Consider the following 14,826-nt stretch of genomic DNA (forward strand, 5'->3'; position numbering starts at 1 on the left):
TAAAATTATGGCTGCTTGAAACAGCAAAAGGAAACAGGTAAGAGCTGTACACTAAAATATTTGTCTCAGTTACTATTATACTGTTATTATCAGATCTTAATTAGGATAGATATGTGTTAAGACAAACTCAAGGTACTGTGCTGTGCAATATATTTTAATAAGTGGACTCAGAGGGCAACATCTTCTGTTAAGCTTTCTGAAAATGACTGCATCATAATGTTTTTGGACTGCACTGGTTGCTTCTTTTGGCACACCTCAGTCTGTGCAGTAAAAGAGTTATTGTTACTGTTCATCAGCGGAACTGAATATTAGAGTGATCATTGTGAACAATTTACTGGATCTCATGGAGCTTTTAGACGGATGTATTTATACTTTAAAATATCTTTTGAATTTGTCTTCCTGCCTTTTCAATGAAATTGGTTTCACAATGTGAGATAAGTGGTGCAGCCTTTTATCTATTTGCCTTGTAATGTGAAGGCAAATATATATATATATATATAAGCCAGAACATTTGATCCTTCTCTTCTTTACCCAAGTCGTTTCATCTTCACCTTAACTTTCAGCGTTCAACTTTATTTGTTCTTGGAGGACTATTGGGTTTTGCAGCAAGACATAGACACAAGGTGATAAAATACAAAAGGCCTCCCTAGGTACATTGAGGGGATCAGCAATATTACAACATGAATAAGTACAATAAAATGTATGCAACCAGGCCTAAGTTCAGAAAGGACATGGTAGTGAGAATTAATGAGTGTTTGTACATATTGCTTATAACAGGGGGAAATGAAACATAGGCTATTTATGGATGAAGTTAAGAATTGAGTAAGTTTTCTAACATCACCCCAAATCACAACAATCCAGAGAAGATTGTGCCTACTTAGTGATGACTTTGCCATCAGGGAGAGCCTTTGTTCCAATGTGATGAAGGCTGTGGATGATTTGTACGTTCAGTTTCGTGGCGTTGAATTTCAGGTGGTCTCTTCCAAAGTTGTTGTTGTAGTCCAGTGTCCTAAGTTGTTGGGCAATAGTGAGGTCCTGCATATACTCACTTCTCAACTATTTCTGAGCTGGTGGTGACCTAGAGATTAGACAAGTGGGTGGATGACAGCAGGGGATCAGTCCGATGTGGGCATGTGGATTTTTAGGTCCTGTCTTTTGGTGTCTTTCGCTTTGGGGAGTTTTTATCTCTTTTTATTTTTTACCGGGGAGGTGTCCCGTTCTGGTTCTGTCCATAAAAGTTGTGTACTTACCCAGGATGACCTGGCACTGGTATATGAGCTAAAGATGATCTGTCCGCTACACCTGAAACCAGCACTTGGGTGTAATTGTGTTTGGCCACAGGGATAACTGTAGACTGTTTCCAAATGTTTGGCCTCCCTGTTGATTGGGGAGAGCTAGAACATTTAATGAATGAAAGGACCCAATTGCTCTGCAAGTGTCACAGAAATAGTAATAAAGTAATTTGGGCATTGATGATTGTATTTGCAAATTAATTTAGCAACCGATAGACTAATTTACAAAGTAATTAATAATGTGTTATTTCAAGGGCAATAATAAGAGGAATTATACAAATAATTTAAATTATACAAGACATTATTAACCCATCAATAAATAGTTCCAAATTAAAAATTAATTGACAAAAACAACATAAAACAGTCAATAACTTTATCATTTAAAAATAGATTAATAAAAGCATAAATAAATAAGGAATTTAAAATATGAAAACCAGTTTAAAAAGAGAAATAAAAAACTAGATTTAAAAATGTAATTAGGACTACAGATGTTAATCAGGAATTTAAAAGGACAATTTCCTTTATAATTTGCATTTCAATTCCATCACTCTTTTCCTTTTCCTATTCAATTTGCTTAGCCATTATGTTTCTCCTTTTATCTTCTCCCTTTAGCCGTCCTGTAACACTCAGGCCTTGCACTGGTAAAACAATGTAAAGCAATGCAAATTAACCATAGAAAGTAAAAGGTTCACTGATTGGTCAGAGTCAATATTACTATTAACATATAGCCAGCCAAAGCAATTATGACATTTACTGTGCTATTCCATGTGTTGTTTAACACTGTTTCTTCCATTATAGTGTTTCAAACAGCAATTATTCCTTTACCACATCCATGGCATAAATATGACATGCCATGGTAATACCCAGTCAGAGAGCTTGTTTCATCTCATTTGTAAATTATTTTTATAATATATTATTTTTATTGCCCTTTACAATGTCAAATAATGAATTACTTTGTAATTTAGTATATTGCTTGAAATACTTTATTTGTATTTTAATGAGACTTGTGGTCCTTTATGTGGCTGTCTATATTGTCAGGCCTGCAGCCTTTTATTGCTCTGAAGTGTTTAAACATATTAATCACAGCAAGTTCAACAAAAGGAGTGAGATCACTGTCATGTTGTCAGTTGTTTTTTTTGTTCCTGAATGATATCCCTGAAATTAAGGGTGTTTTGCCTCGGGTAAAACATACTGAACTTTAATGCAAGCTGTTTGTCACATCTGAAACTTTGTAGTTCAACATCAGAGGTCCTATTGCTCGTTTTGCCAGTTAAAAAAAACAAACATGTTCATTCGTCACAGGCAGAACCTAAGTTGTTGTTCCCCAATTCCCTTTCTATCTTTTCTTTGTAACTTTTCTTTGCTGTCCTCATTTCAAGTTTCACTTCCCTTCTCATCATGTTCAATTCTGATAGGTTGCTCATCTGAAATGCATGCTCTTTCTATTCAATAACACCAATTAGTCACCCACTATTAGAGCGCACTTTCACGATCTAATTAGGGCAGTGCTTCTATAACGCAGTTGAAGTCCGCCATGTCCAGCAGGGGAAAGCAAAGAGCCTATACTCTTTTGACAAAACTGTAACACAGGTCCGGTATCTTGTTGTGTCTGGTCGGGCGTGTGACCTACAGGTGAAAGTTTATCAAAGTCTTAATCAGAGAACAGTGATTAAATTCACCAAGGACTAAAATTGGAGAGTCGGGAGAAATAGAGTGCAGCGTAGACCCCAAAGCTTTATCCTTGTTTGCACTCGTGGATGTATATGACTGACGACATTTTAACATCTTTAGTGTACAGTCTTTCTCAGACAAAAAATGGTTTGCAATGTCTTTGAATCACGTTTACAAGAAATGCCATTCACACCAGCATCTCAGTCGAAGCACACGGGTGCATCACACCTGTCAATTGGCTACTTCTGTGTCCAAATCTGTCTGAAAGCCAAGTTTCAGTAAAAAACGGTAAAACAAACATCTCTCAGTTAATGCTGAAATCATAAATGAGCTTGCAAATTATGCATTTTATAACAGTCTTTGGCTTAATATGGAAAATCTCCACTGTATTGAAGGGGCATTACGTTTGGCGACTCTTTCAGAGTTTCCACAAAGTGGAATGCCATCCATGGTAAAAACAAAGCTGTTAACTTTATGCTTCTTGTTTTGCGTTAGAATCTGGCAACAGAACAGTATAACAAGTCAACTCATTACTTTTTTCTCACACATTGATCTCTCAGCCAATTGCATTTAGTTTTAATAACCAAACAAGCTAACAAACACAAAGCCAGATGTGACTTGCCGACTGTCGCCGCATGAGCATGCGCCACAATTGCCTTCTTTTCAGTCAAATCCTCCTTCTGCTTCTCCCCTGTGGCCTCTGGCAGTGGATTTCGGTTCTTTTGCTCATTCATTTCCTTAACCTTTTCTTCCAGACCGTCCTAACACGGTTACCAACCTGACCAACCACGCGAGGCCTGGGTCTGGGGCAGGGCTGGGCCGTGTGGAGTGGCTTGTACCTTTGGTGGTGGTCTCAGCTCTGACCTTTCTGTGCCTCGTCCTGCTGCTGGCTGTGCTTGTCTACTGGAGGTAGGTACAACTGCACACTCACTTATCAACAATCTTTTGAGCAGGCGGTCACCGAGAGACCAGACAGGTGGGTGAGACGTGTTGCATTTGTTTGCAGACGGGATGAGGAAAACTAGTGATATTAGTGTGAGAGTTTGGCTGCTCACAAACACAAACATTTAATGGAATTCTGAGGCCAACCCTGAATTCCCCCACTATTAGCTAATTTACTACTCTGTATTTTATGGACAATGCGTATTTACTGGCACCTCATAATGTTTTGATTTACTACCAGTTGTTATTGAGTCTGATGGCTGATTGAGAATAATGGCTAAATCTCTTGGCTAAATAGAAATAAAACAAGATCTAACACTGGTGTTGCTTTCCACCACTGGAGACAGCCCTTGGTAAGTAAAGGAATGAAGTTCAATCCTGAACTCACAATGTTCTAGACTGCTGAGTTAACAGCTGGTAACTGCTGATGTTAGTGATTCTTCATAATGGTGACTAATTATATAACATTACTGAGGGTGTTCATATGAAAAGATAGCTGTTGATTTGTGATCAGGACCAGTTAGAATAGCTGTATGAGTACCTCAGTTAGCTCATCATTGCTGCTACACTGAGGTAATTTTATGTAGCAAACAAATAAGGTGTACTGACCTGATTTGCACAGTTCAAAAAGGGGATCTTTAGTGCAGCTAATGACAACATAAACTAGACCAAAAAATATTTCAAATGGCATTGATATGTGGTTTTGCTGTGTTAGTATACTTGCTACTATGATATTAAAAACAGAGATAATCAAGCTGTCATGAAACTACAGGATGAACTGATCTTCATGTTTTTAGTCGATTCACTACTGTGTGCATACAGTCTAACTTTACAATAGGGGTGGAAGGGTTCAAGTAAAAATTCCATCCCTTTCAGTTTGCTCATCATGGTTCAGGGAATGTCTATATTTTTCAGTTCATTTGAAATAGGCAATGAGGCAAGTGCAGAAAAAAAAAATACTTGCAATAACCCAGTGATATCATAAGCCAGCATCATTTCAGTCTGTTGTGGGCGCATGACAGATTTAGTGTTGCCAATGATGATTAAAAAAAATGTGTGGATTAAATGGCGACTGTGAGAGCACTGTGCAACACGTGGTGCTCCTGCTAGTGGTAATACTTCCAATATGATGAACCATTTAAGAAGTCATTACCTCAGTGTGTTCCATCACAGAGCAAGGAGAGTTGGGTTGGAAAGTCCAACTCCTTCTCCCCGCAGAGTTTAAATAGTTGTTAGCAGTTGTTAAAGACACCGGATTTCACCTTATGATAAAGCACTTAAGCCACGCTACGATATCGCCTTTAGCAGCGCGGTAATTCCCTGACTTTGTGAACACACACGACCAGGAATTGTCAAAGAACTGTAATAAACAATCTTCATAGGTCTTACTCCAAACATATGGATCTCAAGAGCTACTAAAAGTTAGCTAACTGTGACTGCACTGCATCACTCCGGAGTGGGAAAGTTTGGCAGACACGTCAACAAAGTTTATGCTGCCTTAATGTTGATGACTTTTTTTGTCTTTAATGTGGGCATTTTTATTCAGAAACAACAAAGCTGTATTTTTGGTTTGCACTAATTAGAAAACCTATTCTTTTAATTAAGACTATACAATAAGGAATGCTTATGTTCCTTATGTTCGAAGCAAGAATTTTGTTCATGAAAACAGTTCACTTGTTTTGAAAACCATGTTGAAAATGGCAATGCCCTTATACTGTGGTGGTACACCATTAGAGCAGCACGGCAGTGCAGTGGTTTGCACTGTCGCCTCGCAGCAAGAAAGTTCTAACCTGGGCTGGGGCTAGGACCTTTCTGTATGGACCTTTCTTTACCTGCATGAGGTTTTTCCAGTTACTCTGGATTAGGTTCATTGACGATTCTACATTTCCCCACAGTTTTCATGTGACCATGAATTGTTCCTGTCTGTCTTTCTGTGTTGGTCCTGTGATGGACTTGCAACCTGTCCAGAGTGCACTCTACCTTCACCCAAAGGTCTGTTCACCCTGTTCAGGATAAGGCAGGTATAGATAATGCGTGATACACAACAAATTGGAGGTACACTGATTTAATCCATCTCGTGTACACCCCCTGATGACAAAATTTACCTCACAAAGACCCAAGCGCCCCCACCTCCCACCCCACCACCACCACCACCAATTGCTCCCAAATGCGGAAAGTATAATACAGGGATAATGCAGAAAAATCAATCAACTAAAAAAAAACTTCCAGGGCTCCCCAGGGATGTCTCCATCCTTTTTAAACCATTTTATAGGTGACATCCATATGTATAGCAAGCTCTTAAGATCGCAAACTGAAATGTATTGTATTTTCCAGTTAAAGCTCCATTTTTACCATCTTTCTAGTGGAATGTGTAAATACAGGATTATTATTGGACTAAAAATACAGGTTGGGATCTATACTAATGTATAAATTAGAGCCTGCTCCCTTTAAATAAGCTGATTCAATCCATTCTTCAATTATGCAGCACAACCACTGCACAACCTCATGCCAGGCACTGGGAGTTGTTTAGAGTGAATTTGTCCTCTGAGCGATAGTGTCAGGGGATGCCAAATCTTTTGTTGCGTTAATTAAAGTTCAATGAAATGATAAGAAACACAATGGGTATTACCTGAAACCTTTGGGGAGGTCTGTTTTAAATAGAAAACAAGTTTGCAAGATAATATTTAGCACTGTTAATAGGCTTTTAGGTATTCAAATTGCCCTCAAGATTTAACTAAATGTGTCTTTTCAGAAATAATTTCCATTAAAGGGAGAGACAAAACAAAGTCCAGGTAGGATGTGAATATCTCACAATCTAGCTCTCAAAGAAAGATATTAATTTAGCTTTTGAAGATTGATTGCTTTTTGCTGACGGAAATTACGTTACACATAATAACATTTAATATATACATAAGTAACTGAAATTAATCACGTAAAATGACATTGACACAATAGTTTATCTAAACAAACTTTCAACTTTTGCATTTGTTAGCAGAAACTCATAATTCAGCCTCTGATTTCACAATGACTGTGTGCACATCTGTCATAAAAATCTGCTCTAACCTGTCCCAGCGTAATTGGATCATAAGTGGCCACATACTTTTAGCTGTGTTTACGCTGTGCGTCCCGGGTCACAATCGAAGACCGCCTACTCAACTGACATCCTCTGAATGAGCAGTTCAAATAAATGCAGAGCTCTGTGCCTTGTTCCTGTGTTTATATCTGACTCTGTGCTTCTACATGTTACCATCACTTTAGAGCAGGCTCGTAAGTTTTGGATTTGCTTTCTCCTTTCAATTAAACAGTCCTTACATCTTAAAATGTCTATCTGTTCTTCTTTTGTTTTATTTTTTTGTTTATTTTTTTCCCCTCCCATTTCTTTAGTGTAATTTGCGAGTCACATCTGACCCAGAGCTGTGGATGAGCCGCCGCCCCCCGCACAGTCCATTTATCCACAGCAACAGAACTGAACTGTGTTCAGATATTTGCAATTGTGAAATACGTCATAAATTTGGAATAAATTGAGTATTAAATTGAGGCTGACTGCTCAATAATGTTTAATTTTGTTAAGTGCCTGTTGCTTCAACTACTTTCCTCTGGTTTCTGCACATGTTCAGGCACCTATTTACTTGTATATTTCCATGATGTACTTTGTATGTATTGACGACTAGTGGTCACTCTAGATGCATGTGGAGATGCTAGATAATGCAAGGTGTGCACTGACGGCATAAATCTGGCCATTTGTGATCCAATCACCCAGGACGGATTGATAATACCAGGTGTGCCAATCCTCAATGTTGTCTGGTATAAAATATCCTGACTCCCAAAACCACCACATAGAGATGCAGCAGTATGACATCTGACATGCACCAAAATCACGGGAAGGACCCTTAACTGCGGCATGCTGAAAAGTGTACAATATGAATTAGACTGGTCACCCCAGAAAAAGGATGGCACCAGTTCTCTGTTCAAACACCTACTGTAAAATGACCTGTTTTTACATATCATTCATATGCAGCCTCTCTTACATTACATTAAATTACATTTCATTTAGCTGAAGCTTTTATCCAAAGCGACTTACAATAAGTGCATTTCAACCATGAGGGTACAGACTCTGAACAACAAGAATCAAGAAAATACAGTTTCTTCAAGAAAGCCAAACTACAAAGTGCTATCAGTAAGTGCCATTTTAAGTGCTACTAAAGTTCTACTGTTCAAGGTAAAGTCGGAAGAGGTGTGTTTTTAGTTTGCGGCGGAAGATGTACAGACTTTCTGCTGTCCTGGTGTCATTGGGGAGCTCATTCCACCATTTAGGAGCCAGGACAGCGAACAAATGTGAGTTTGTTTGTCTGAGCAAGAGGTGTCAAGGTTAATCACCTTCTTTCTAGCTGAGGTTTAAAAGTGTGTTTATGGATACAAGATTAGATACGGTAAAGACTGATTTTCAAACACACACTGTCATAATATTATGGTACCAGCTTCCATCTTTATGTCTGTGTTTTATGTCTGATTATCTTTGGTCACCTTGGTTTTAAATTTGCAAACAGATTTATAGTGTATGTCTAAAGTTCCCTCCAAGAATATAAACCACCTTAAGCAGCTCATGAAGGAACCTCATGGTGAGCTGACCATGGTTCAGGTTGTCAGACTGGATTAGACTGGCTTTCAGCCTAGTCGACTGATTGTCTGAAAGGAACCAACCACACCAAATAACTTACTTCAGTGGCTATATGGACCACATCCACTATTCTTTGATAACTCAAAATATTCAAAGTCAGTATTTATGAATACATGTTTGTCAAGTCTGACTAGAGGATCTGCTGTCGAAAAGTAAATCAGAGTCTGCATGGGAAAACCCACATATGATGCAGAACAGGTAGTAGCCTCCTTTATAAGGCACAACATTTGCATTCTCTTTCTGCAGTTGAATAACCTTTCCTTTACATTGTTAGAAGTGAAAACCACAAGAGAAAACATCAACTTTTAAATGATTCTTAAGGCTTGGCCTCCGCATAAATATATTACTTATGTGCTTCATTTCTCTCCAGAAAGATAGAACCTTGCTCGTGTGTGTTAATGTTGGGGGTGCTGCAGATATGTTTTTCTTCTCCCTAACGGAATATACTTTATATAATAACAAAATACCTTAGATGGAGATTAAGTTTGAAAACAGCAGTGTGGTCCTACATTGAAATTGGAAACGCTTAGCTAGTCATCAGTGCCATGTACAGAAAGGCAAGAAATGATGGCAAGCAACATCGACACAGTATCATACGCGGTTATTGTTTCGTGCATTTTCATATCGCATGATCTCTGTTTAGGCCGGTATGCACTCGCTAGGGTACAAGTTGAGAAATTGTGCATAACTCACTTATCCTCTCTCTCTCTCACACACACACACACGCACGCATGCACACACACACACACACACACACACACACAGAGAAAGAGAGGGAGGGAGAGAGAGCCTGGCAGCAGGTGCTAGGGGTGTGTTGGGATATTTAATCCTATTGTGGAGCAAAGCTCAGGTCACAACCTCATGTTCCACGCAGACTCCACCCTCACTGCAGCCCTATTGGCCCTCAAGCAGCAGTTGGTGCCACCCACATTACCTAATCAGTTGTTTGGCTGCATTCAGGAGCTATGGGAAAGAGGGAAATAAGACCTTCATAACTGTTTTTTTTGTTTTTTTTTTTTTTTTTCATTCATCCTTTTTCATTCCACCAAAATAATGTTCATGCCTAAAATTAGCACAAAAATAATTGTAATATTTTTCTGAATCACCTTTTTCCACCCACCCCTTCTCTTTGTGCAAATGTACTTTGTAATAATGTCTCCTGACACATAATTATCATGCTCACTAGATGGTCTTGTCATCAGGTCACCTTGTTTTGGGGCACCTTCTGAAACTGTAGTTACATTAGGCATCTAACAGATATTTTATTTTCCTTAACTGAGTTACATATATACTAACCCAGTAATACATCTATGAATATATTCATAAAATGTACTTGATGCATTTCTAAGTTTAAAGAAATGTGTCAGCATCTGTTTTCTGCTGCACAAACATGAAAATAAAGAACACTTCCTCTTTAACTTAGCTACTTTGGTTTGAGTCTAATGTTTGGAAAACTGATGAATTCTGATAGATTCTTAATGTTGTTCCTTATTTCTTATTACCTTATTATTATCTTTTGAATTTTAGGTCTTCATAAGCACAGTTATATCTGTCACGTAGAATAGTGACAACTGCTCGCATTTGGTCAAATAATCAATTTGGCTTGATTAATAATATTTGTGATATAGGCTTCTGTATTTTTAAGCATGGATGTGGCATTATGCATTCACGAGGAATTATAGATTAAATTAAAAGAGAAATTAAAACAATTAAAAAGTTTGTAGTTATGATAAATAATGATATCAGCACATACTTCTGAATCCCAAGTGTAAAAAAAAAAAAAAAAAAAGTCGAGCAGAAGTAAACAAAATGAAGAACTGTGACGTGCACTAGGCCTGCAAATAATTTCTTCAAACCACAGCATGACTGTCTCAACTTTTCACAATGTGAGTGAATGCATCATGACACCAGCTGTCTTACACCAGGAAGCGGCATGGGATTGACCTGTGTGTGTTGGTGTGTTGGTGTCACACAGAGGGGACAACCCCTTTCATGCCTTGTTAGGAAAGCCGTCCTCCCTCCTGCTGTCTTCCCTCCTTCTGTTCCCCGTCTCTGCTCACTCGGTCTCAGTTCATATCAGCAGCATGCGGCAGGCCGTCTGCTCGCTCTCTTGTGCTGGCTCACCAGGATGAACGCGCTCTGCTCTCTGCTCTGTATCAAATACAGGTAGGGAGGGTCTGGGGACACACACACACACACACACACACACACACACACACACACACACACACACACACACACACACACACACACACACACACACACACACACACATACATGCATGCATAGATGCAGAAGGTGTTAAGTGACTGTTATTGTCACAGGAAGTTGTCGTGGTAGATGATAAGGAAAAGGCAGAGGCTTGATGGTGGCACACATTATTAGTAATTTGAGTTTCTTTATTTTGTTATTGAATGCACCACAAGCCAAATGTGAGTCTTTAATCTTGTCATAGCAGTTCAGTGTATTGCTAGTGGTCAAAAAACAGTCAGAAGGAACACAAACACATAGGCCTGTGAGTGAATGCTGCTATCAACTGATGTACATGTAAACTCCCAAGAAGGAATAGGAAACAGAGTTTCATAAATGTTTCTGAGTCTCTGCTAATTGTGAAATCGCTGCTGTTTCACTGCTAATATGTAGTTTATGATAATGTCATAAGTGGTGTTTTCTCCTCAGTTCTCACAAAATGTGTAGTTTCTTTCTCAGCAACTCTTTTGGTTCTGGATTTATTGGTCTGTATGTTTTTGTTGAGGTTGAGGTGTGTAATAGTGAATGCTGATGAACAAACATGATATTTCTCCTGCAAAAGAGGAGCAGCTTATCACAATCCATAATTATTATAGTTACACACACCATAGTTACCTCTGGTGGGCATGTAAAACAACATCAGTCATTTCAACAAATATCCTGAAGCGATATATTGTATGTTTACGTGCAAGGGACTTGAACAAAAGAAGTCAGGTGACAGTTAGGCCCTGTGTCCACCAAAGCATTTTTTCCCCAGCTTAAAACACCCAGCTGGGAGTGCTTTGGAGGCCCAGCTTTTTTTTTTTTTTTTTTTCCGTTGAGACGCTTTGGTTGCTATGATACAGAATATTTGTGTAAGTAATGATTAATTTGTGTTTCAAAAATCCAATTTCATAGATAGTTTGTGTTTTCAATGAATGCTGAGTGTAAAAATGTCAGTACGGAATAGAGTACTTGCTCTGGATAAAAGGAGAACTGCAGCACCTAAAGAGAGAGGACAGACCCGCCAGTCTTCGTTTGGATTAAGAGCTAAAGTTGAACGGAGCTAGGTTCAAGCAGTACGCCACTTTTGTATTGAAGTGTTGCTCTGGAAAATTGGACTTTTCATTTTAAGGACATTTCTTTTTATCAGGAGGTCAACTCGGAAGAGCTGCTGTCCGTTTGTCTGAGGTTTGCGCAGAAGTGAAAATAATATTATGTTCAGTCTTTATGGCATTTGTGCCACCCCGAGCTCCTAGAGCCACAGAGTCTGTGTAGTGAGGGGATGGGTTAACAAAGCAATGGATTTGAAGGCTGCAGTTTTTTTCCCATTTCAAACCAGTAGTTAACTTCATTTATCTACAAACACTTTGTAATGTTAACCATGTGATCATTTGTTTAACCATAACGATTAAGTTCTTCTTAACAGAGTACTAATCTTAACCAATCTGGGATCATTCCCTAAACCATTATAAAAAAAGGGTTATTTGTTTTTCAACACTGATTTATAACACTTTCTATGTGGAACATGTCCTAGAACTTGAGAGTGGAGGGATAAACCACCAATATGGGTTTTTAGATTAAAACACTAGGCGGCTGTGCAGATTAGTTATAACAACTGGCTCAGTCCTTGACAGGAGTCTGGGCTCACTGAGGGCAGTGGTGGAGAAGCGAATACGGAGCAAGATACTGGCTATAATAGACAAAAACAGCCACCCTATTCACCCTGGCAGGTCAGAGCAGCAGGTACAGCAATCGACTCGTGCTGCAGGACTGAAAGGTTCAGAAGATCTTTTTTACCCACAGCTATCAGGCTTTACAACACTTCAGCCGGGAGCTGTGGCTCATGATCTGGAGTGTTACTTGATGCTGGGCTGTTGCTATGGGCAGCATTATATGCCCAACAATACCTAATACCTCATAAATAACAGAACATAGTGCTTCCTGAACCAAGTCCTGTGATTGATGACAGTATTTTCTGATCCTCCATCTGTGTGGTTCAGGTTAAGAAAGAACTGTGGTTAAAAAAAAAAGAAAGAAAAAAAAAGAAAAGCAGGAACTGTTGGTAGGGGACAGAAGGGCAGCAGGATTCAGTCAAAGTACCCAGAAAACCTCCACCCAAGTCTCCTCCCTTCAAGGTGTTATGGTGCTCTCACAACATCACAGTCATTGTGCTGCTCTCCCTAACAGACAACAGTCACTACTCACTCAACCACAAGACGTTTTGTGTCAGAAAAGCAGATTCCCAGGTTGTTTTAAGTGAAAACCAATGACTGATGTGGTGAGGGCAGTCTTTTCCTCTTCTTTTTTCTCATCTTGTCTTATCCATGGAACACATTTTCTACCTTAGTCAAGAGAAAACACTTATTTCTGCCATTTCCGCTCAGTTTTATTCTGCTCAGATCTAACATAATTTGAACATGCATCAATCCATATTCGGGATTTCACTTGGATAAAGATACTAGAATGGTTTCAAAGTAATACCCTCATCATTCTAAAAGTATGCTGAGGTTTAGAGGACAGTACTACCATTTTAAGACACACAAGCTGATTTTGGTGATCCTTATTGAAATCCTAAGACCTCCCCCCAGGTTGATTCTGATAACTTGTTTAGTCATTAGTTAAAGGCTTTTTTGTATACTTCCCATTGGGAGTAAATGTGATCACATAAACACAGACATTTTTTGGGGGAAATCTCATCGACACACTTATTTTTTGTGAATAACAGTTTTGTCAAAAGCCATTAGACAGTTAGATGTGAATGTAGCTTGTCTCCAGCTCTTTCTTGCTCTCTGTCTCTGGATTTATTGCATTGCATTCTATCCTTTTCTCTATCTATTTGTGCATCAAACATCAAAAGGATCCAGATCTAATTATGGTGCTGCTCCTTAGTTGACAGCGGATAGTGGAGTTGCTAGCAGATGAAGCAGTACAGTATATTTGTGTGTGTTATCAGCATGACAATGAAATGAAATATTCCAGTTGCAAATAACTTATCACAGTGGTAACTTGTAGATCAAGAAAAATGAAACCCATATTAACATTTATTATGCTGGATAAGAGTTTTTCAGTTGTCACAGCGAAGTTTCTGTCACTCATGTGAGACTTTAACCAGTTTATAAAACATTGTGTTGAAATGTGATCTCTCTTTTCCTGTCAGGCGTTGTTTCCAGACAGCACATTTCTATGTGGAAGACAGCAGTTCACCCAGGGTGGTGCCCAATGAGACGATCCCTGTCATCCCAATCCCAGGTAACAACCACCTTTCACATTTATCACCCCATGCAAAACAGCCCGGTCCTACTATACTTTACCAGGGCAAGAGATTTCAGACAGCTGTTTTTGTCTCATTTTCCTTTCATTTCACACTGAAAGTCATCTGTTGATGAGCCCTGCAGTAAGGCACTGAACCCCGAGCTGTGTTAGTAGCACAGTATGAATTTCCATCCATCAACTGTGTCTCAGTCGTCCACTCTGTGAGGGGCCAGGTGAGGGCTATTCTTACAGCAGAGGTCCAAGGTCATAATGCAGACTGAAGACCCTGCTTGTCTCAACTTCCAATGACCAAACAGCCTGTATGAGCAGCAACAATCCAAACTGGATGCATGAATGAAAATGTAAATGAAAGTAGATAAAAACATAGTGATGCAGGTAGATTGCAGGATATTATCTTCATGAGCACCACCCCATAACTGGACCTCATGGTTTTCCCCGAAAAGGGTCCAGGACATGTCCACTCTCTCTTTCTCTGGTATCATCTCAGATGTTCTACATCTCTGTGAGCTAACATGTGTTTATACATAATTATTTCCCACCATCCGCAACAACAAAACATGATCTTTTCTTAATGTAGTGTAGGTATATATAACACATGAACTTATGAGTGTCTTTACATGCAATACCATCACCTTAAAACTCACTGTGAGCACATAGCCATCACTCCACCCTTTTCCTGTAGATTACTGACAGCTTTGTGTGAATAAAGAGAAACAAGCTTCTCAGTCGTGTTCAAAT

At 39.0% G+C, this 14,826-nt stretch overlaps 1 protein-coding gene across 1 annotated transcript in view; it reads left to right on the top strand.

Annotated features, from left to right (window-relative positions):
• Positions 1–14,826, top strand: part of LOC138623620 (receptor-type tyrosine-protein phosphatase gamma-like) — a 379,070-nt gene that overhangs the window by 332,767 nt on the left and 31,477 nt on the right. Inside the window, exons 13-14 of the mRNA XM_069703240.1 lie at positions 3,719–3,872; positions 13,973–14,064. Coding sequence (XP_069559341.1) covers positions 3,719–3,872; positions 13,973–14,064 — 246 coding nt within the window. The remainder of the gene's footprint in view (positions 1–3,718; positions 3,873–13,972; positions 14,065–14,826) is intronic.

This window comes from Brachyistius frenatus, unplaced genomic scaffold (assembly GCF_029030835.1).
Source record: "Brachyistius frenatus isolate BFR_SWC_R1_liver_20210118 unplaced genomic scaffold, ASM2903083v1 Contig_45, whole genome shotgun sequence".
NCBI classification, from domain to species: Eukaryota; Metazoa; Chordata; class Actinopteri; family Embiotocidae; genus Brachyistius; species Brachyistius frenatus.